Here is a 25,132-nt window from a genome sequence, read left to right on the forward strand (position 1 = left end):
TTAACGGTCACTGTAGTGGAATATTTCCCCAAATTAAGGACAAAGTTTTTCATTTTCCTGAGTTTCAGTCCCCGGTTTCTGGTTAATTTGTGCTTTGGGAGGCCTAGACCAGGCCCGCAGCCGACTCCATTCACGATGCTGTTCCCCGCGGATGTCGGTTTAGACCTGGTCAAGAGCAAAATCAAAATCCTCACCGAGTTCCTGGACGTTTACCTCAAGATAGCAAACGTGCACACAGTTGATTTTTACACCAAAGACGTTTGGAATCAGTTCGTAGCCCTACCGCCTGAAACTGTCATATCACAACTGCTCTGTCAGCAGGGAGAAACTCCTGTACAGGGTAAGGAGCAGTTGTATCAACTGACCATCAGTGAATGGAACAAGAGTTTTGTTGATAATCTGTACCAAAACAATACCAAAAGAAGTTGAGCATTTGGTTCCTGTCACTAATATTGGAATACCTGATGACGTGTTGGGTTAACAAACGTTCAAAATACCTGGTATTTACAGACTGTTTTTCACAGTGTAAGAACATCCCTAACTTTCACAAAAGCACTTCTGAAGTGTAGTCACTGTAGTTAAGTAGGATGCAGGAGTTAAGGGGCTGGATTTTCTTGTGGCCTTTGAGACCCCAGTGTTCAGACCAAATGGAGGACCTCAGTCTGCGCTTGCTGGCAGCATTAACGGCTTTGCAATTGTCTAGAAGGTGGTTAATGTGCAGGAGTTGGCAGCTTACATATTTGCCATCCTTTTAAGGACCAGGACCAGGCTTTAAATGGTGCAAGCCCAATCAGAAGGCAGGCTGGAGAAGTGGGCTGTGCGGAGCCAGGTTGGGGAAAGCAATGGTTCCTCAACATGGAAAGGAGCCAACAAGAAAGGTTGCAGTAAAACTTTTGGACAAGGACATTGGAAAACCTTTCCACAGGATTAGGTCTGATCGCCATTGCAGCCTTTTGTTCCCACAATGCTATCATTGAGACTTCCATCTCCATGGAGGCTGGCTCCAAAAATTTGGCTTTCCCTGCGTTATGTTTGTGGGATACTATGCCAGTGGGAAAGTTTCAGCAATGCCATGAAACTACCTTTAGTTAAAGCTTTAACCACCTTAATTGGCTACCTCTCTCCAATCTGTATCCACAGGGCTGGGACAATCCAGCTTAATTTGTGCACAGCAGGATTCCACAAAGAATAGTTCAATGAATGAATCTTGTAGCACTTTATCTGAAGATGTGAGGGGAGGACATATTATCCCTCAACCTTCACCAAACAAACAGGTAATCTGGCCGTTTATTTATTTGGGAGCTTAGTGTGTGTAAATAGGTTGCTGTGTGGTATAAAATTGAGAATCATCAAAACATTGCACAACAAAGGGAATAAAGTGTAATTCTAATTACACTGGATTTGAACCTCGAATCCAATTTAGATTAATGACATTTATTACCATGCTTACTGGAAAGAGCCTTAAACCTAATTTAGATTGCAAAAGGAAATACTAGCAATGAAATAGGCAGTATGAAATCAAATCTGAAAATAAAACTACAAATGGTGAACAGGTCAGAAGGCATTTGTGGAGGGAGAAATATTTCCATTCCATGTCCTTTCATCAGAACTAGCAGAAGTTAAAGATGTGACTGCTGTTCTTAAGATTACAGCACAGCTGCACATACACTTATTTTAAAGGAACTACTGCTTCTGCATTACCTTTTTGCCTATTGCTCATCACATTCCCAACTGTGATGCAACTTAAAGAAATTGTTAGATGTATCTTGTTTGAACAAATATGGAGGCTGGGAAAGTGGAGTGGGAAGGGAAAAGCAGAAATATGTGATAAAAAGGAAAGCAGGAGAGAAATTTATGATGCTTCAGATTTCTTACAAAAAAGTAGTGGCTCCATTACTGTGTCTAGTAAAAACATTAATTTGTCTACTTTTGCCATGCTATTAATTTAGGCAACTCCAACAGTGCTGTGAAAAAGACATTGTTAAAGTGTAAATTATTTTGAACTGTCTTTTGAGATTGACATCACTACCAGATATAGTTTCATGTTTGGTGGTGTAATGATTTCATACTGTGAGTACCTTCTGCCATGCTACCTCATTCAAACATACTGACATTTTTCCTCTTCCAAGATTATTCTAAACAGGCATGTGGCCATTACAATGTGCCATCCAGGGGCTTGCCAATTCTGAATAGGTCTGCAGGTGATAGGAGATCGGAAAAATGTCAGGCGCACTAAGGATGCCAGCAATTTTGTTAAGTATAGTGTGGCTCCAATTGTAGAAAACTAAGTTACTCTATCAGAGGATATTGCACATTATAAACTTATGCCCGGTGTTGTGTATATTCCAGGAAACTTACAAAATTTAATCTTTTTCAAGGGGCACTGTGGTACATAAAAGAATAACAGAGGGTTCCAAAGGATGTATCTTGAAAATAGGGTAGATGATTAGTGTGAAATAACTTTAAATCGTTCACATATGAATTTTCTTGGGGGCCAAATGTCCTCTCACATTGTATATTTCAAGATAAAGTAGGTGTTGTTTTTATGGTCGCTGCCATTCAGTTAAAGGTGTACTGATTGTGCAGAGAAAGTACATGTAGGTAGATGCTGATATTGGAGATCCTTTGATACTGGATATAAAACAAACTGTTTCATCAATTAGTGTTTGAATCTTCCACCATGAGAAACCTAAAATACTCACTTGTAAAAGAAAAAAATTAGTTAAAATTACAAATTATTTTTTCAGGATTACATTTTAAGATGCATTTTTTACAACACATTTCTTACATCTGACCATTTTGGTTAAAAAAAAATCCACTTCCTTACTGTCATAACTGTCTGAGACACAAACACAGTTAACTGCTTAATCATTGCCCATTTCTCCATTCCTTAGATCTGAAGCGGTGATGTTTGTTGATGATTGTAAAGTTTTCATGATTGAATTAGGCCATGCGTGCCTCCTGCAAAATCTGGACAACATTCAACCTTGGGCTAATAAATGACAAGTAACAATCATGTCACAAAATGTCACACAGTGACTGTCTCCAACAAGGGAGAATCTAAAAACCTGCCATTCATGAAAAATATCATAACTGAATCCCCTACTCATCAACAGCTGGGGTTTAGCATTGAACAGAAAGTTTATGTAAGTCGTATAGTTACAGGAGCCAGTCAGATGCGGAGAATAATTTACCTGCTGACTCTCCAGAGCATGTCTACCAGATACGAGATAGTTTTCCTTCGCAGTCCTAATTCTATCACTACCTGTCTGGATTATTGCAGCTTTTCCTGCCATCAAGAAGCTCAACTCCATCCAAACAAAAGAAGCTTGCTTGATTGGCATCCCACCTACCAGTTTTAACATTTACACCCTCCAGGGTAAAACAACCCACAGGCATATAAAATAGCTGAACAGAACAGATGCAGAATGCTATGAGTAATGATTGATGATGCCTATAACTGACTACAAATATGAACTGGAAATTTTGCACCAAAAATCACACTACCTAAACACTACGGACCAGCAATGGATTATAACTCTAGAACAGGCCATCACCATCAAACAACACAGGAGCAAAACTAAGAAGAGACACAAGCTACAGGAGAAACTTACCAAACTGATCCACCACAAAGACAAGGACAACAACAAACTGGACACATCGATAAGAAACCTATCCAGCAGTCAACTCACAGAAGCTAAGAAAGCTGTCCTATTACACAGACTGAACTATAACCACAAAGATACGAACAGAACAGACTTCACAGTCGCCCTGGAAACTACATTAAAAGACTCTCAGACTCACGGATGAAACACAACAAGCCATCTGACAAACTATAATCCCCACACTAAACCAAAGGAACGAATGGGACACCCTGAACACATCAGAGAGAAAAGCACCAGAAAAACTCAGGAATGACAAGTCCGTTATAATCCTACCAGCGGACAAGGGCGCATGACAATCATTATGAACAAACCGGACTATGTTGAGAAAGTACAGGCAACGCTCGCAGATACAAACACTTACCAACAGGTGGCGATAGTCCCAACACTGCAGCTAGGTAATAGGATCACTCAGACACTGAAAAGACTAAGGGATGCAAGGCAGGTAACCAAGACGTACTGCATGAGAATGAAACCAGAAGGCACGAACACCCTTCGCTTCTATGGATTTCCTAAAGTACACAAACCAGACATCCCCCTCAGACCCATTGTCTCCCAACTGGGCACACCTTCACACAAACTGGCCAAGGACAGAGACTGAAACACCTAGTCGACGGATCACCCCATTGCATCGACTCAATCCAAGAATTCCTCAATACCCTTAAGAGCATAAATATCAGCAACGACGAGATTATGGTATCCTTTGACATCAAAGCGTTATTCATGATATCCCACGAGCCAAAGAAACTCTGGCCACATTACTAGAGGAAGCAGGAACGTAGACCAGCAGCTCCATCAGCAATGACAACATACTCAAACTACTAGACTTATGCCTCACCACACACTTCATCTTTAATGGTCAAGTATACAAACAGATCAATGGCACACTCGTGGGATCACCCATCTCAGGACTCATCGCAGAGGCAGTCATGCAAAGTCTAGAACACACTACTCTCCCCCGCATTCAAACCAAACTGTAGATCAAGTATGTGGACGACACATTTGTCATCATTAAATGCACCGAACTAGAAGAGACACACCACCTCATAAACAACGTATTCCCTGGGATCAAATTCGCAAGAGAAGAAAAAAACAACAGTTAGCTTCCATTGCTGGATGTCAGAGTTGAACGAATGACCAACAGGGAGTTCCAAACCTCTGTATACAGGAAAGCAACCCACACTGGCCACATCCTCAACTTCCACAGTAACCACCCCAACATCCACAAACAAAGTTGTGTTAGGACACTATTTAAGTGGGCCAGCACTCACTGCAACACGCCAGAACTATGCAGGAAAGAGGAAAAACATCTATACAAAATCTTCACTATGAACGGATATACCTTCATCCACAGGTGCCTACTAAATAGACAACAACAAGAGGACACAGTACACCCTAACACACTGGCCACACTGCCCTACATTAAGAACATATCAGAACTGACAACGAGACTCCTACGACCACTAGGAATCATGGTAGCACACAAGCCCACAACCGCTCTACGACAAACACTCACAAGGATTAAAGACTACATTCCCACAACATGCAGAACCAACATAGTTTACAAAATTCCATGCAACGACTGCCACAAGCATTATATTGGATAGACAGGAAGGAAACTAGCCATCAGAATTCACGAATATCAGCTAGCAGCAAAACAACACAACAAACTTTCCCTAATATCAGTACACTCGGACAATGAAGGCCATCAGTTTAATTGGGACAACATAATCGTAGTAGCCCAAGCCAAACGTAGACACGCACGGGAATTCCTAGAGGCAGTGTTCTTAACCCATAATGCAATCAACAAACATATAGAATTGGACCCCATACACAAACCCATACAGAACAAAACTGGAAATGACACAACTCACCATAACGGACTGGACAGTATAAATTTCAAGCAGAATAGAACAACATCCCTTCATCAGAGGCCTCACTGATGATGTTAGCTAGCGTGGTGATGAAACATCTGAACAAAAACAAGCCAGCTCGGCGAGCAAGTCAACAATCTCACCCATAATCCGAGCTACAAATCTTTCCTAAAACATTAAAAATTTACACCCTCCATCACTATCATGCAGTGTCAGCAGTGTATACCATCTGTAAGTATTAATTCGCCAAGGTTTATTTGACAACACCTTCCAAAGCTGCAACCCCTACCACTAGAAAAACAAATGCTGTTTTTTCTGTGATGCTCTTATACCATAAATTAATCTGAAAATCTATTTATATTTTGATTGGGCATAACTTACAGTTGTGCAGAGAAACTTCTTGTTCCAAAGTGTTAGGTAATTTCGTTTATCTCTCTCACATGTATTAACAAATTACATGAGACAAATACTAACTGAAGGTAATTCCAGAACCTTAATTTCAATAAAGCTTTGCTTTAATGTTGTAAAACAGTATTTTACTCTGAATGCTAAAATTACTCTTCATGCCTCTAATGTTTCTGGCAAATTACATTTTTTACAGCTATGTACTCTATATTCTTCATTGGCTCTGTAAAGAATAGTTCTTCAGACTCTTATGCAGAAAAAAAATGTGGATTTGGTACTATGAAAGGCACAATGGATCCAGTGTGCACCAAATAATTAATTTTTTTTTGTATTTTCTTTTCTAAGCACTAATGGTAATTAGAACTAAGATTTAGTCTATGCTTAAACTTTATCTTTATTCATGACCAGAAAAAATGGGTGTCTCAGTTTGGGATGAGTCCCAAAAACTTAAAGATGTGGCTGCTTACAAGAGAGTTACTCAGGACCACTCCCTGCCAAACCTTGGAGTATGCACCGCACTGGATGACCTGATACAGGAGATGTGGGGAAATAAGCAAAAAGGTTTGGAAATCTGTTTTGTGTTTTTTTGTGTAAAATGGACTGCTGCGCATATTTCACATGTACAGCACAGTTTGGTCAATGTCCTCTTTATGCTGCTCGGAATGCCTTCTTCCACTCTCACCTTCTCATCCTATTAGTTTAATCTTCAATTCCTTTCTTCCTTGCATTCTACTCTAGTTTCCTCTTAAACGTATCTATGCTATTCATCTCAACTTTTCCTGTCAGTAATTAGTTCCCAATCTAACCACCGACTGAGTAAAGAAGTTTCTGCTCAGTTTTTCACTGGACTTATTCGTGTATAGCTTATCATCATGGACCATAGTTCTGGTCTCCCTACAACTGGAAAGTTCTTTTCTACCTCTATTTATCATAGACTTAAAGTAATTTATTAGGTTACTCCTTAGCCTTCACTCTGTAGTTAAAAACTAGTCTAAGTAAGCCGCACTCAAGTTAAAATGATTTATTAAATTTTGTATTATGATGTTGTTATTTTGTATGTCGGTTTTCCTGTTAATTCATTAGTTAATATATTCACTTTGTTTCAGATCTGATAAAATATACAATTTTACCATCTTGTCTTTACTCCAAAACCAAGTTAGCTTTTGACCCACCATGTCATTTTCAACATTTTTCAAATTTCATATTTTCTGATTTATCTCACAAAATATCTGATTTCTTCTTAACGTTATTTAGTTTTGAAACTTATTTCAACATTTTCATGTGCCCTTTCTTCTATTATTTAATATTATATCACTATTTTTTATTACAATCATAAATCATGAGCTTTCCAGTTACATATCAAGTAACTTTGTACAGGATACCATGTCTATTTTGAACTTGGACTGTTATTGAATTTTCTGTTGTATGTTCTATGATATTGCATATGGTTTCAAGGAGGGAATTTTTTTCTCTGATACACTGGAAACAGAGGGATTTTGTAATGGTGTGTTTTGCCTCATGTTTTGGTGTTCTAACTCCACATTGTATGACTTCAGGCTCTCCCCCCGAATGTCAATTTGATTGGCAGGCTTTGGTTACAGTTGGATGGGCATCATTCTAGTAGACGTCACAGGACCAGATAGGCCCAATTCCTAATCCTGAGGTTGAGAGTGGTCCCAAACTTGGGAAAAATGTGGATTGAGGTGCTATTAATTGGTCCTTGATATCATGTGGCAGCATATGGAGGGGAGTAGGGGTACCATCTCAGGACCGGTTTAATGCCAATGGGAAGTCCAATCTTTGACCTTAGCGATGTGGTTTCTGATTCCTGTCAGTGAATTGCATGTTCTTTTGGGGGGTTGGAAAGTGGTTAGTGGGTTCAGGGTCTGATTATGGGTGAACTTCAGGTCTATGAAAGCCAGTTAAATTGGAGGCTTCCAAAAATTTAAAAAAACTGAGTACACTTCGTGATACAACAGGGAACTGGCACATCACGCTGTTTGATATTTAGTCGTAAGCCTGTATAATTCATTTAACTTTACAAAAGTGATAAAGAAACAAGAAAAAATACAAAAGTGGACCATGTGATATTTATGCTGCATACGTGCTGTGATCCTAATTTCAAGCACCCATTTTGCTGTCATATCCATTTGCATCAACCACTGAGGTAAGCTGATTTTAAATATTGACATGGTACAGAAACTTCCTAGGCCCTGAGCTATTTGGGCTATGGTGACAAATGTGGGCAAATTGCATGAGGTGTCAAGTGAGGCCTGTCTCAATGTCGAGACTGACAAGTTACATTTTCCAATTAAATTTCGTAGTGAGGAAGGTCGACAAAGGAGACAGCAGAACATAGACCAATTGGAAAGTTGGTTGGAGAAATGGCAAATGAGGCTTAATCTGGACAAGAATGAGGTTATGTGTTTTGGGAGGACAAATGCAAGAGTAAATTATATAGTAAATCACTGTCTGTGTGCAGTTTGCATGTTCTCCCTGTGTCTGTGTGGGTTTCCGCCGAGTGCTCCATTTCCTCCCACAGTCCAAAAATATGCAGATTGCATGGATTGGCCATGCTAAATTGCCCACAATGTCCAGGGATGTGCAGGCTAGTTGGATTGGTCCTGGGGAAATGCAGGTTACATTGATGGGGCTTGTCTGGGTGGGCTGCTCTTTACAGGGTCAGTGAAAATTCAATGGGCCAAATGGCCTGCTTCCACATGTTGGGATTCTATAAATTCGATATAATAACAAACTTGGAAATACCAGGCCATTAGGAGCACTGATAAACAGAGGGATCTTGGGTGCAAGTCCACAGATCTCTGAAAGTAGCAACACAAGTGGATAAGAAGGTAAAGAAGGCTTGCGGTATGCTGGCCTTCATTGGTTGGGGCATTGAGTATAAAAGTTGGCAACAGAGTCTATGTCCATGAGTCTATGTCTAAGTCATGTTGCAGCTGAATAAAACTTTAGTTAGGCCACATTGTATTACTGTATGCAGTTCTGGTCACCACACTTTAGGAAGGACTGTGAAGGCTTTGGAGAGGGTGCAAGAGAGGTTTACCAAGATGTTGGATTGGAATGTAGTAGTTATAAGGAAAGATTGGACAAACTTGCATTATTTTTGCTCAACATTGAAGGCTGAGGGGCAACCTGATACAAGTATATGAGTAAAATTATGAGGGGCGTGAATAGTTGGAGTCTTTATACTAGGTAGCAAATGTTTAAGGTGAGAGAGGAAAAGTTTAAAGGAGATTGCAAAGAAAGGTTTTTATACAGAGGGTGGTAGGTGCCTGGAACGCACTGCCAGTGGAGGTGGTAGAAGCAGATACGATAGCAACATTTAAGAGGCATTTAGACAGACTAATGAACAGGCAGAGAATAGAGGGCTACGAACCATGTGTGAATGGCATTAGTTTAGAATGCCATCATGGCTGGCCAGGACACGGTGGGCCGAAGGGCCTGTTCTTGTGCTGTACTGTTCTATGTTCTATGAGACGAGATTCTCGCTTGTGAGTGATGAGAGCTTGGTAACAGGAATTGTTACTCATTGTCACCCTCATTATAACTTTATCTCACCTCATTAACATGAACTGTACTGTCCTATTTTACCACCCGCCATTTAGAAACTAGAGGGCACCAAGAAATCCTGAGATGAAAGTCAGAGCAGTTACCTAGCGATTAGAGATTACTGCTTGCTCCTTTGCATGTTCAGCAGCTGCATGCACCCCATGGCCATGGATACTGGCATCCAGCATGTGTTAGCCTCTAAGCACCTCTCCTCTGATCCACTTATAGTACACTCAGTACTTTAATTCTACACTTTGGTGCGCAATAGCATCTCTCATTGGATCTCTGCTGCAACGACAGACACCCAGCTCAAGATGGCAAGATTGGATCAGGCAGCATCCCAGGGCCGCTCCCTCATTCTCTTAGTGCTCATTCACTTTGTGTTTATCTGGGTGCTCAAAGTATCCCTGCAATGCCTGGCCTAATAGTGTTTTGCCTGAAAGCCAAACTTTTAAGGCTCATGCCACTTCAGCCTTGCTGTGTGCCTTAATGTCAACACAAAGACAGCCAGCCTGACCTGTTGGTCACTAATCATCAGTTAAGAGCTGGATATGTTGCTGCACATCATTGTGCTAATTCAATCTCATAACAAAAGTATGTGCCAGTAGCCTATGTGACAAATACCCTGTGTGTGCATCAACTAAATGTCCATATCTCAAAATTGAAGGGGATTGCCCTCACTCAGGTCAAGGGGGATCACTGTTAATTAGCGGTTCCTAGTGCACTTAAACAAGGGCAGCATGTGCTATCAATCCAGGGGCATGGACATGATCAGGCAGCTGCTGGGAGCAGTCAGGGCCAGAGAGTCACTACAGTCTGGGGAGTGGCCATGGACAGTCCACTAAGTCATGTGCATGTGGTCAAGAGATTAGTGAATCATTACTTAGGGAGATTCACGGAAACGCAGAGATCAGTCAGGGGTCTGGTCAATCTTCAGTTCTTAGAGGTTTTGTGATGGGGGAGAACCTGACAACCAGGCTTATGGTGTCCAATGTGACGTACATTGCCTTCCATGATCTGTTGAATGTTAAATGCAATCTATGAGGGGAAAATGACTGCAATCACGTGTGGAGTAGCTGTCTATTTGTTGGCCAAAATTGCAGGCTCCACTTCTGTGTAACAGGAGTATGTTCAAGGGTAATTGCTTCAGTTGTACACTTACAGAGTGCAGGTTGAAATCGCTAACAATCATATCATCATGCATATGAAATAAAGGCATTGCACGACCGCATTGGTGCAAATGTTGGCCACAAGCAGTGTTAACCATGTCATTGGTCCTTGCAGATAGATATCTGTGTGAAAGTAATCCCAGGCACCCTTAAAAGAGTCATCTGTGGGCTTCAAAGCACCCAGTTAATGCAAGACCACCTAGATGCACAAAAGCCCAGAACTGATACCCTTTCAACCTGAACTGTGAGTCTCATGCAAAGTGCTCTGATATGTAATAATGCCAATCGTGCATGACGTTGGACTGAAAGGAAATGAGTTCAGCACTCATGAAGCACTACACTCTCCAACTGTTTCATTGCCACATGATTGGTGGTGTGCATTAGTTAGAAAACAGTCTAATGCCAAAATTCCAAAAATAATCATTTTGTGAACTTCCTTGTTAGAATGCTCCATGTCACACTGTTGGAGGAAAATGTTAAGCCATCATTTGTAAGTGATGTGAATGCTGACTGCTTACATTACTAAGGACCTGTTTTGCTTCTTCTGGTCCCCACACAAGTTAATTGCAAGTGTCACCAGTCATAGCAGGGCTTATCATCATTTTTCTGCAATGCAATGATGGTGCAGAGAAATGGAAAAAGAGCTGACGCACCAGCAAGCCCAGGACAGGAAGTAACCTCCAGCAGAGATCTGACAGCCTCCACGTGAAGAGATTGCAGCTGAAGGTCTCTGCAGAATGTCCAGGAGTTAGAGGCCAAAAAGTTTCATCCCCAATGCCATTTTCTCCTGATGAGTGAGGCACAGTGTTTGCGCAGGCTGGCGATGTCGAGGGATACTGTCCCTAAACTATGCTGAGTATCCCTTAGGCATACAGCTGCTTTGAACATTCATGCAATTGACTTCTTTCAAGGAGCCACTGGGGACCTGTGTGGAATTTCTCACTTATAGCTGATGTATTTCTGGGTGGATAACTGATGTCATTTGTGCCAGATCACATTGCTTCATCTCATTTCCTCATAACGAGGTCAGTGCTGCAGCCAGGCATAGGCTGTAACAACATAGCTGGCATCACCTAGGTGCAGGGTACAAAATACTGTACACCATATCATAATACAGCTGCATTCATCAATAGAAAAGGTTTTCAGTCCTTCATTGTGCAAGTCATCTGTGATCATTGGTTCCACATCTTAGAAGTTTGCATCGGACAGTTGTCACTGTATCATTATTCTTGAGACCGCTGACATTCGTGTTGCATTTGAGTCCAGCTTTATAAGGATAGAGAGTAGGGCTACCCACTGCAGCCTTGGCTGATGAGTCTTGTGCAATCACTTGACTGAAAAGGAGTCTCGAAGCACTGCAGCCCATTTTTCAACCATGGTCATGCTGGAGCAGATGATAAGCCTGCTGCAGCTGAGGTTCTGCTGCTTGGACCAATCTAATGGGTTCTTGCAGTATATTCCAGACAAAGTGTGCCACATAACCCTCACCTTTGGTGTTATGTACAACTGGAGCAGGCACCAAGGAAATGTTCGGACTAGGTGAATGTAGCAGTCCTCTTCTGAGGGGAATTAGGACTTTGAGCTGCAGAAACACCACCTTGTGCATTGTAGACCACAGCATCGTCCGGCACTACAAATCACGCAGGAGTTAATTGACATGCAGTTACAGTCGATGAAAGCTGGTTGCAGTGATCCTACAAAAAAATGTTAATGTTCAACATGCAAACAGTTTGTTTCCTTTCTGGGAGGTTAATATAGCTTCTGTTTGTTTGATTTTTGTTTGTTTTTGGTGTAGATTGAACTGAATGTTTTGAAATGACTGGTTCATTTATGTGATGGTCCCACATTCAACAGTGACGAGTTGGTGTATTGCACATTGGGGAAACAGAATCACTGACACAGAGAGGGTTGTCAGATGGGAGGTGGCTCAGGACAGGTGACCTGTGTGGCCTGGTGCTTGAACAGCAATAGCCATAGGAATGTATAGTTGTATGTGCATTGAAGTGCCAGCCATGCCACCTATCTGCTGTGAGAATTGTTGGTTTATGGCTTCTGTGTCAGTGAAGGCCACACTGGACTGCCCAATGCAGGGATATCCAACAGTGGCGAATACTTCTGGCTACTGTGAGTGCAAAAAATCTGGCTCACATTTGATGAGGGGGGTGCCAAAGCTAAGTAGTAGGTAGTTAATGAGGCAAGTGGGACAAACCTGCTGACCTCATGCAGAGAAATCCTCAGTGAAACTTGACAAAAATGGCATTTTGCCAAAATATAGGACAATTCAATCCATTGTCACAGCTTCAGACAATAATCCTGGTAGTAAAATTCAAAGCATTACCACCGTCAGCAAAAATGTTAGTCTTGTTACCTGTCTTAAATCTTTACATTCTATTTTTAACTACCGTACACCAGGTTTTCATAGTTGTGTACATTTCACTTCATCCTGCAATCAGTTCTGTTCTTGCAAAAACAGCGCTTTCTCCATATTTTTATTTCCTCATGACAAGGTCGAGGGCCCTTAAGAATGGCTGGAAGGTCACTCAAAATATGGTCCAACCAGGAAGAGCATAAGCCCATCCTGTTCACACCTGGATTTTACAATTGCATTTTATAACAGGAGTTGCATCCACATTTGTATGTTTGTATGTAAGAAGCTTAAGCACTATTCTATTGGAACACTGATGACTAAAAACAACCCAAGTATATATAGCGTCTTGTGCATTTCTGTTGAAATCAGGCACAACAGGTTGCAAAATTAGGAGACCTAATGCCATTTTACAGGTTGTTGTAAAGTTAATTTCTTCCTCTATGTCACTATAAAGTGTTCTTTGATGTAAGTATTATTTTGTTACATAATGTGATTACAAGTTGTATTTCTGAAATGATAAACATAGGAAATCTGTGTAAAGATGAGACAATTTTAATTATTTTGGCAAAAGAGAATTTCAATTTTTTTTTCTTTCTTCTCAGATGTATTCCTAAAACCCAGCACATTTATGAGTTCAAAGAAGTCCCATGAGGTTGAGTTGATGTCTGAAGTCATTGTATCTTTTGCCAAGTATTGCAGTATTCAACAGGTAAGAGAACTTCCAATCATTTTAATCAGGTAGTCACGGGAAAATTTCCAAGTCTGTTTAAAGAACCAGTTTTCTCAAAGCAGTGTGTCCCTGAAGTTGCTGATCTTGCCTTTTTAATCTAACTGACATTGAATATGCAAAGAAAACACAATGCTTAGTTTCTGAATAAAAACCAAAAGAACTGCGGATGCTGTAAATCAGGAACAAAAACAAAGTTGCTAGAAAAGCTCAGCAGGTCTGGCAGCATCTGTGAAGGGAAAAAACAGAGTTAATGTTCCTGGTTCAGTGATCCTTCCTCAGAACACAATGCTTAATTTCTGAATTTATTTTTGCTTTCATTGAGGTTCTTTCTGTATAAATATGAGATGGTGTGGCAGTAGTTTTGGTGGAATACCAACATTTTCAGCTTCCATGAAATTAATATGTGATATATCTTGGTGATGTAGCAGTTAGTATCTGGTAATCATGCAAATTTAGAACTTGGTGCAAAGATGGTTGTACTAAGAAACACTAAATCTGTTCCCTAAACTCTCCATACGTAATTGAGACGATTTTATCTATTGCATCGGAACCATGTTTGGCAGCCTTGCTGATTTTAATAGCTAGCCCTAATTAGCATACTGCTTCCTGATTGAAAGAGATGGGAAGCGGCTGCTTAGATTTTAAAATCAGGAACTCAAAGACATTGCCAGTAAGGTGCCAGCTCTATGTCTAGTTCTGGGCAATAATGGAGATTTGATCATATGACAATTTGATCACGTAACATCTGACCACATGAAATTTCATTGTGCTATTTAAACACATGGCCTCTACAAACATTATTACAGAATGATGGAAGGGTTATGATGCAGAAAGAGGCCATTCAGCCTATTGTGCCTATAGGGAGTCAGGAGGTGAGTTACTCACCGCAGTATTTGTAGCCTCTGACCTGCTCTTGTAGCCATTGTTTATGACTACAGTTGAGATTCTGATCAATGATAACTCCCAGGATGTTGATAGTGGGGATTCAGTGTTTGTAACACCAATGAATGTCAAGGGGCGGTGGTTAGATTGTCTCTCACTGGTGATGGTCATAGCCTGGCATTTCTGTGGCACGAATGTTACTTGCCACTTGTCAACCCAAGCCTGGATATTGTTCAGATCTTGTCGCATTTGGACATGGACTGCTTCAGTGCCTGAGGAGTCGCAAATAGTGCTGAACGTTGTGCAATCATTGATGAACACTGCCCCCAGATCTCCCAACAAAATACACGTCAATGGCTACTACACAGAAAAAGCACTTATGATACGGGGAATAACAATAATATAATAAGAAACAGGTTATAGAGATAAGTCAGTCATTTTTGAGATGGAAACAAGCTATCTAATGGTGCAGTACAGGGATGAGGGCTGGAGGCTCAATTGTCTGCAATTTATACAAATGACTTGCATAAAAGGACTGAATGTGTAGTTTCTAAATTTGGTGATGAAATAAAAACAGGCAGGAAAGTAAGTTGGGAGGACAGCATAAGGAGGGTATAAAAGGATATGGATGGATTAAGTGAATGGGCAGAATTTTTGCTATTCATTACTTTTACTTGTGTGCTGACAGTTGTGCAATGAGTTTTGAGAGCGTGGAGGCCACCCACAAAGAAAGTGAAGAAAGGAGACTGACAGTGGGCAAGGCAGTAAACTGACAGTGGGGAAGAGGGGTTCCTCAGGAACCTATCATTTTAGAGAAACTCTGCTTAAGTTCCCTGAGTGACATGAAGACACATCAGGACCACACATCAAGAGCTTGACGTTTAATTTAAAATTCTGAGCAATGTTTATCAAAATTCTAAAATATAATCCAAAATCTAACGCTTGCCATCCTGATCCTATAGAATTAGTAATAGCTTTTTAGAATTAGAATTAGCTTCATTGTCACATGTATTCAAATAAGCATAGTGAAAAGTTTACAAATTGCCACTTATGGTGCCATCTTGGATACAAAGGTACCTAGGTACAAATTCTAACGTGAAAAAAATTAGAAAAATAAAGAAATAAGTGTCCAGCCTTACAGATCATAGGAACAAATTAGAAAAATAAAGAAGTAAAAGGTTCAAAATAACAGTCCTTCCAACCCTGTCCATGCTGGCACCTAGCCTCTAGTCTGCGACAGACCTTGAGACTCTTGAGGCCAGGAGACTGCTCTGGAATCTTCTCAAGGCCAGAGGTCCATGCTGGGCTGAAAGTCCGCCACACTGAGCTGCCAAGAGACCACTATGGTGGGCTGGGAGACTGCCGCACTGGGCCGTCGAAAAACCACCGTGCCGGGCCAGGAGACAGCCATGCCAGGTTGAGAGATCGCCACACCGGGTCCGCACTGAGGCCAAGAGTCCGAGTTCATACTGAGGCTGGGCGTTTGCCAAGAACAAAGAAGGAAAAAAAATCACAAAAGATTAAAAATAAAGAGGAGAAAAAATGAAAAGAAATGATTGGAGTGGATGAGCTGTAGCTGAGGAGTCCTATTCTGCTGTCATGTTTGATGATCTGATAGGCGAGTTTAGCAAGCACAGCAGCATACAACAATAACATTATTTCAGTGCAAGTTGGCTGCACAAGTCCTAATATCACATGAATACTCCCCACTGGTTGACATGGGGTTGTCAACATCCAACATTCCCAACTGTTACAAATGGCCTTGGCTCTCCTAAGGTGATGTTACAGAGGAGGAGTGTACTGTGGCAGGAACTTGAGAATATAAAAATATGAGTAGAAGAAGACCATATGTCTCATTGAATCTGTTCCAACATTCAATTTGCTGATAGCTGTTCCTAGACTTCAGCTCCAGTTTTCTAATTACCCATAACTTTTGATTTCCTGAGAGTCCAAAATTCTGTCAATCTCAGTCTTAAATATATTCAGTGCTGGCACAACTATAATGTTCTATCAATAGCTGTAAATCAGAAAATGGAAGGAAGAGAGGAAGTTGGTGAAAATTACAATTACCAGTGAAGTGATAATGTGCAAGCTGATGGAGTTATGGGCTGACAAGTCCCTTGGTCCTGATGGACTTCAATTGAGCGTCTAAAAAGGGTTGACTAATAAGGTAGTAGACACCTTGGTGTTATTTTTCAAAAAAATCATCATATTCTGAAAGGGTTTCATCAAATTGTCAAATAGCGAATATAATCCCTATATTCAAAAAGGACGGGAGGGAGAAAACAAGAAATGAGAAACCAGTTAGCTTATTGTGGGAAAGATGTTAGAATTGATCATTAAGGACCTTATAACTGGACACTTGGAAGCATTTTAAGGTGCATGGGAAGAGTCAGCATGGTTTTGTGATTGGGAAATCATATTTACCTAATTTGTTGGCATCCTTTGAAGGACTACAGTGGGCTGCAGATAAGGGGAGCCCATGACTAATGTGGTTGGATTTCCACAAGTCACTTGATAAGTTGCCACATGAAAGGTTATCACACAAATTGGAAATATATAGTGTAGGGGGTAAAATATTAGCAGGGGTAATATATTAGTATGAATAGAAGTTTGGCTGGTTGGCATAAAACAGAGTGAATGGGGCAAACCAAGTTCATGATGGTGGATGCACCCATGGAAGCTGGTTATGGCTGGCCCAGGGAATCCAATGGACCCCAGTAGGGAGAAACAGGTCAGAAGGGGCCTCAGCCATTAGCACACAGATGAAAGTGGTCAATAAGCAATCAATTAGTGCAGGAAATTGTCACCTTCTTGGAATTATAAGCTCATTAGAAGAGGGCACAAGAGCCCCAAGCACAAATGGGTTTGTGGGGTGGTGGGGTGGAATAGGGGGTCATCTGAGCATAAGGTAGGCAATCAGACCTCTGCCTGCTGTTGAAAAGATATCTCAGGAGAAGCAATGTGATGAAACTGTAACATCCATTTGTTATTTTGTGCTGAAATTGTTTCACACTTGTAGAGTGCTGCCTCCATTCCCACCTCTGCTTGTCCCTAATTGGCTACCAAACCCATATACAGGCCAGTTAATAAAGACATGTCCTCATGAAGATCAGAGTCAGTAAAATTTTGCACCATTGGTGTATTTAAGACTTGGAAATAGACCCTATCCTAATTTTCTGCCCCTGGAAGGAGAACCTTGCCTCACAAGGCAGCTTAATTTAATGATGGTTTATTGATCCATAATTAACATTCAAATTTGTGTTTGGTCTAACCCAAACAACACGAGTAAATACAGAAATATCCCCCAAAATTTAAGAATAGGAGCCAGATCCTGAGCAGTCATGAGCTGATGGTTGGAGCAATAGGTGTATGTTCAAACAAGTTCAGAGATTAAAGCTGATTAAGTAGGATGATGTGAGGCACTTAACTGCAATAAAAAGATCCTACAGTCTATTTACAACAATTCTGGTTTTAATGTGCTGTAGTAAGATTTAATGTTTTTGAGAAGACTTGTAGCTCTGGTCGTGGATAAGGTTTTAGACATGCTCGCCGAGCAAGTGTGTTTGGTTGCAGATGCTTCGTCACCTTGCTAGGTAACATCATCAGTGTATCTCTACAGTGAAGCGTTGGTGTTCTGTCCCATTTGTTATTTATATGCCTGTTTGCTGGGGTGGTTGGCATTACTTCCAGTTCTTTTTTTCAGTGGTTTGTATATCAGGTCCAGTTCAATGTGTTTGTTGATGGAGTTCCCCAATATCAGGACTGATTGCAGAAGCGGTAATGCAAAGGTTAGGACAAACAGCGCTCCCCATTATACAACCAAAACTCTGGATCTGCTATCTAGATTTGTGATTATCAACCGCACAAGATTAGAAGAAACCCACCGACACAAACATCTTCACCGGAATAAAATTCACAAAAGAAGAGGAGAACAATAACTGACTTCCCTTCCTAAACATAATGGTAGAACAACAGAGTACTCTAGACTAGCATATACAGAAAGACCACACATACGGACCAGATACTTAATTACACCAGCAACTACCCCGATATCCATAAACAGAGCTGCATCAGTACATTATTCAAATGGGCCACAACACGCTGCAGCAATCTGGAATTGCGCAAAGCAGAACAGGAGTACTTACATGAATTTTTTAAAAGGAATGGATACCCAAAAAACACAATTGGCCATTACCTCCACGACAGACCACAACAAGAAGACACAACATGGCCAGACACACTAGTCACCCTACCGTACATCGGGGACATATCAGAGATGACCACAAGACTACTCAGACCCCTAGGTAACAGGGTAGCCCACAAACCAACAACCACCCTGCGACAGGTACTGATGAACGTAAAGGAACCCATACCCACAACCAATAAAACTAATGTAATGTACAAAATACCATGTAAGGACTCTGAAAAACATTACATAGGCCAAACTGGACGAAGACAGACAATAAGGTTACACGAACACCAACTAGCCACTGTGAGACACGACCAATTCTCATGGACAAAGGACACAAATTTGACTGGGAAAACACATCCATTATAGAATGAGCCAAACAGAGACATGCAAGGGAATTCCTGGAAGCCTGGCATTCCAATCAGAAGTCTATCAAGAAACACATTGAACTGGACCCAATATACAAACCACTGAAAAACAGAACTGGAAATGATGCCAATCACCCCAGCAAACTGAGGCATATAATTACAAGCGGGACAGAACAGCAACGCTGTGCCGGAGGCACACTGATGATGTTACCTAGCAGGGTAATGAAATGTCTGCAACCGAACACACCGGCTTGGCAAGCAAGTCTACAGCCTCTTGTAGTAAGGTTTATTAGTGAGATCAGAGGTTATTTCTAAGAAGTATGATTTGAAAAGTAACGGATCATTGTAAAGAGACTAGGGATGTTCTAAGCAGCCTGTGGTATATGAATGACCTAAAACAACTTAAACCTTAATGTGCTGGTTGCACTTATTTTGTGTAATAACATATGCATGTCAATGAGATCTAATATATGCAGTTATATACGATTTATAAAAATGCTTTTATATTTCGGATTACCAATATATTTCTGGATGAATAAAACAAAGAACTGGAACATGCTGGAAATCTGAAACAAATACAGAAATTGCTGGAGAAACTCAGCAGATCTGGCAGCTTCTGTGGACAGAGAAACAGAGTTAGCATTTCACATCTAGTGACCCTTCAGAATATATTTATGGGTCTCATTGGGGCTCTTTATATGAAGGTATTTGAAAATAGATTTTCTGCCCATTGACTCTGAATAATGCAGAGGAAAAATTTTATCCCTTATTTAATTAATTGGAGTGAACTTGATTTACAGATTCAATTTTATGACTCCCAGTCTGTTAATGAAAGTTGACGAATAGGTTGATTAAAGTTTCAGGTATTTTAAACAATATATTAGCTAATCCTGGGTTGTTAGCTATTGTTGAAAGATGAAGTGCAAAGTGAAGAAATTGGGTGATGCAGTAGATTAGCACGCACTGTTCTCTGTGGGGTTGAATTGTCCTCTGTGCCAGCTTTGAAGGCTCTTACATAAAATGAAAAAAGAGCTGTACAGCCAAATTTTGGCATAAATTGTGAATTATAATTATAAGTGCCTAAGGGTAGCTCATGGATTTGTCAGTGGTGCTACAAGAGTGTCTTTTCTGATTGAATTAATGCAATAGGAGCAACTTCACCCATAACCAGTAAATGTTGAATTTCATTCTAATAATGGGTGGAAGGAGTTTATAAAAAATTGTTCATAGCACTGATCCTTGCATTAAGCAATATATAATTCCACCAAAAAGCTGCTATCACCAAAAAAACTGTACATCTAAATTAACTTTGAAACCAGTATTAATGGTTACCAAACTAAAGCTGATGTATACATGTAATGACTAAATATATTCCAAAAAGTGTTTGAAAAACATTTCAACAAGAATTGAAGAAATTTGTCTTGGCTCTAGATGTTTCCAATATGAATATTATTCAGATCTCTAAAATCTCCAGATATGACCTCATCAGTGATATCATAACTATTTGCTAATATGCAATGTATTAATTTAAGAAAATAATGGCTCTAATATCATCTGGCAGCATTAGTTATAAATTTGGCTGCAGCACTATTGGTGACGTCACTTTATATTTCGAGAGGAACAGGTTGATGGTTGGGAAACTTTCAGAATTTAAGACTATTTGCACATGCAAATGTATATACATTTTCTTTAAAACATAGATAAATTGTTGATGAAATTTATCGATGCAGGGGATAGTCAATTTCTGTTCAGCTTTTGAACAGATATAGTAAGTAGATAGATGCAAGATGTATCTCCCACAGAACGGAAATTAGAATGAGTTGCCAGAGACTACTCTTGCAGTCAGCTGAAAACTGACATTGATCAAGGAGAAATGATTCCTTTCTATCTGGAAATTATGCTCTGCATGTGTAGGGCAACAAGAAGGGAGCAAGGAATATACTGCTAGGGTACCATTTCTAAAAGGCCAGTGGTGAACGTATTGTTTTGATTCATTATAATGGGAGTTTGTCACAGGAGATAGACTTTTCCTTTTAATCAGTTGGTTCGTTTCAGGAGATAACTCTTGAGATAAATTAGTGCAAGACATACTTTGAAATACAAACACTATTTCTGATCATCTGTTTATCATTATCATATAATGCCTTTCATAAAATAACATTTTGAGAAAAAAACTTTGATTTCAAAGTTAAAGCTTACAAATAAAAGGCATTGATGAACTAAAGCTTTGGGGTGTGGTTTACAGGGCATAAACGGAGATTGATTTTAAACCTAAACATATTTTCTATGTGACCTTTTCAAATACTTCATTTTGTGTAATCTTTCATGATTTTTATCTTTAGGCAGTATTTAATTTGGATTATAAAAATGGAAATGTGGCATGCAGGAGCACTTTGGCATGAAGAATAGAGGAGTTGGCTATTATTAAATGGAGCAAGACTGCAGAAGGTTGCAGAACAATGGGATTTGGGAGTCCTTGAGCATGAATCACAAAACCTAGCATCCAAGTTCACCAGGTAATAAGAAAGGCAAATGAAATATTAGTGTTTATTTCAAAGGGAAAGTAAGGAACTGTACAAGACACTAGTCAGACCACAGCTAGAACACTGTATACAGTTTTGGGCCCGTTATCTAAGGAAAAGTTGGAGGCAGTTCAAAGAAAGTTCACTAGTGATCCTGGATATGGAGGTACTGCCTTATGAGAAAAGATTGTGTAAGTTGGACCTGTACTCATTGGAGTTTAGAAGAATGAGATGCAACCTTAATGAAACTTGCAAGATACTTAAGGAACTTGATAGGGTAGATACGAAGAGGTTGTTTCTCCTTGTGAGAGTCTTAAGAACAGTGTGCATAATCTCAGAATAAGGGGTCACACATTTAAGACAAAGATGAGGAGGAATTTAATAATCAAAGTTGAGATACACAGATTTTTAGTCATAGGAAAACAAACGTTATAGATAAAGGCAGGAAGATAGAGTTGATGATTATCAGATCAACTATGATCTCATTGAATGGCAGCACAGACTCAATGAGCTGAATGGCCTATTTCTGCTTTGGAAGACTTAATTCAGTGGGACCCTAATAGTGAGGTGAAATGTAGAACTTAAGTCAGTGGTGGGTTAAGCCTCACATCATTTTGTAATATGTTTGTATCCTGTGAATAGTCAGTACCTTAAAATCTTTTTTAAATTAAGATTGAGTCAGAAGTGGACCTAAAACTTGTGGCAAAGGTCATTTTAAAGGTGGCATGCACCACTGCACTACTTTCGAGGAGAGCAGAGAAGTGTCCTCAGTGTCCTGTGCAATATTTATCCATCATTCAACGTCACAAAAACATATATCTGAACATTATCACATTCTGTTTCTGGGGTTTTGCAGTGTCGAGGTTGGCTGCATAATTTCCTGCATCGCAACACTGACGACACTTCTGAAGTATTTAATGGTTATAAAGGATTCTGAAGTCATGAGAACATAATTTTTTTTTCATGCCAGATGATTCACTGGTGATAACTGCTTCAGTGGAAGTGAGGGGTGTGGTGCTCTTTAGTAGTACCCAATCAATTACTGGGCCCTCTTTACTCGGCCTTAAGAATTAATGCTATGTTTTGAATTTCTGCATGTATCCCCATTCCATGCCTTGTTGTTCACTTAAGAAAAATTGGTTTGTATGAGTCAAAGGAATTTGGGATGTGCAACAATTCTGCCCTTGTCAGTCATACGCATATCCCATGAAAGAATGAAAGAAAAAGCCTATGTATTATATTAAATGTATACTGTTGTTCACACCTTGCAACTCCATAGACCCTGTTTTTACCTGAAGTTTCATTCCAAGTAAGTCCTTGTGTGGCATCAATTTCTTTATGTATTGGGATACACCATCTGTTTCACTCTGCGCCTGCTGTTGGATGTCAGATTTGTTTATAAAGATAACAGTTATAGCTATCCAGACAATGTTGTAGTTACAAGAAAATTTCCCCTTTCGGTATATTTACATTAATGTTCAAAACTGTACAGTCCCACAATTTCTTTAGTGAATTAGAGTAAAGTTATACTACTTCCTGTTTTTAATTTAATCTAGTCTTTGAGTGTGACAGATTGACTAAAAATGTGAAATAGGACATGAGGGTGAAGGTTTGCAGACTGAGCCTAGAACTGTGAGAAGCCAGAAAAAGGAAAGAAAGTGCTGGGCATTTTAAGCTAAAGCCAGAAATAAAAATGCAGCTGAGAGATTCCATGAGGGTGGATTATTCTTTGATGGAATTCATTATCGGTATTTAAATTCGACTTGTGTCAAACCATATAGTCTGGAAATATTAATGTATGTTAATACGCCAGTGAGCTACTAACGTTCTATGCAAGTTTCCAGATATTAATTTTACAATTTAGGTACAATTAAGTCAGATTTTATACTTTGCTGACTTACAACATGGTGTCAAAGGTATCTTGATAGACTGGCCTTGAACAAAATTAGTCCCACACAATGACCTATTATGTTCTTTGAGATATTCTTGAACAAATATACAAAAAGTAATTTGATTCACAAACCTTATAACCAAAAACAATTTTTCAAATTAATGCACAATCTTCCAAATAAATCTGGTAATATTTATCTAACAGTTATTTTCCTTAAAGGTAATGGTTCCAATGCCAAACAAATGAAAATTATAGAAGAATGGAAACAATGATATAAACTTGCTTGGTTTAATCATAATGGTATAAGATTCCAGATCTAGACTGTTTTATGTCAATGGATTTTGTTGATACTGACCTTTATTTCAACTGTAGTTAATTTTAAGTTGATGTTAAGTTGTTTTTCGTAATCTAAGGTGTTCCAAGTCCTTTCTGTGTCACCCCAGACTCTCAATTTCTGAGTGTTATGTAAGTTTAAATCCAAATGTACGACTTATATTTAACCTTTCTAACAGTTTTCTTTGTTGTTTCCAAATTGAATTTCAAATTCCCAAATGTTGTGGTTTAATCAGGTTACAGCTGTTTCTGCAGTAATGGTTTCCCTGTACCATGCTGCACCAGACAAAAACAAATTGGGAGAGTACTTATGTAAAGTCTTTTAGGTAGTCAAATGTCCCAAGGCACTGTTAGACATACAGTACATAAATTTGGCACATTTGTATTATTTCCAACATTTCAGCCATTTTGGAAATATTGTCCATGTGGTGGTCGGTTACCTCAGCTGGTTAGAGCGTGGTGCTAATAACGCCAAGGTCGTAGGTTCAATCCCCATACTGACCAAGTCCATAGGATTCTAGCCACGACTTTAATGCTTTGTGTTCTGACTGGAAGTTTGCGTGGCCGTCTCTACTTCGAGGCGGCACGGTGGCTCAGTGGTTAGCACTGCTGCCTCACAGCGCCAGGGACCCGGGTTTGATTCCACCCTTGGGTGACTGTCTGTGTGGAGTTTGCACATTCTTCTTGTGTCTGAGTGGGTTTCATCCGGGTGCTCCGGTTTCCTCCCACGGTCCAAAGATGTGCAGACTAGGAGGATTGGCCGTGCTAAATTGCCCATAGTGTTCTGCGATGTGTAGATTAGGTGTGGTATGGTGGGATGGGTCTGGATGGGATGCTCCGAGGGTTGGTGTGGACTTGTTGGGCCGAAGGGCCTGTTTCCACACTGTAGGGATTCTATGATTCTGTGGATTCTGATTGTGTGTCAGGTTTTCTGACAGACATTGGCACAAACCAGCCCTTGATCCAGTCATCACAGCACTTGCATGGTGGTGAAGGCAGGAAGTAAATAAATAGTAGGCCATTTAGGACTGAGATGAAGAAACATCTTCACTCAGAGGGTCTCCATTAGTGCAATTTGCTGCCACAGGAAGCTGTGAAAGCTGGTTCAATGAGTATTTTCAAGAAAGATATTGATGATGCTTTAGATATTAAAGGCATCACAAGAG

At 40.0% G+C, this 25,132-nt stretch overlaps 1 protein-coding gene and 1 non-coding gene across 3 annotated transcripts in view; both read left to right on the top strand.

Moving 5' to 3' along the window:
* Positions 1-23: 23 nt before the first annotated feature.
* Positions 24-25,132, top strand: part of mettl25 (methyltransferase like 25) — an 80,191-nt gene continuing 55,082 nt past the window's right edge. Inside the window, exons 1-3 of one of the 2 annotated variants that reach the window (XM_020526958.2) lie at positions 24-340; positions 6,350-6,502; positions 13,651-13,757. In XM_020526958.2, the coding sequence (XP_020382547.2) occupies positions 136-340; positions 6,350-6,502; positions 13,651-13,757 (465 nt within the window). In that variant the 5' untranslated portion in view covers positions 24-135. Of the gene's footprint in view, positions 341-951; positions 1,275-6,349; positions 6,503-13,650; positions 13,758-25,132 lie in introns of those variants that run through there. The other variant, XM_048607633.1, reaches the window with a different exon arrangement.
* On the top strand, positions 24,397-24,470 carry trnai-aau. Its single transcript has one exon. It is a non-coding gene; the product is annotated as a tRNA-Ile (tRNA).

Source organism: Rhincodon typus, chromosome 18 (genome assembly GCF_021869965.1).
Source record: "Rhincodon typus isolate 14 chromosome 18, sRhiTyp1.1, whole genome shotgun sequence".
In the NCBI taxonomy this organism is placed as follows: domain Eukaryota; kingdom Metazoa; phylum Chordata; class Chondrichthyes; order Orectolobiformes; family Rhincodontidae; genus Rhincodon; species Rhincodon typus.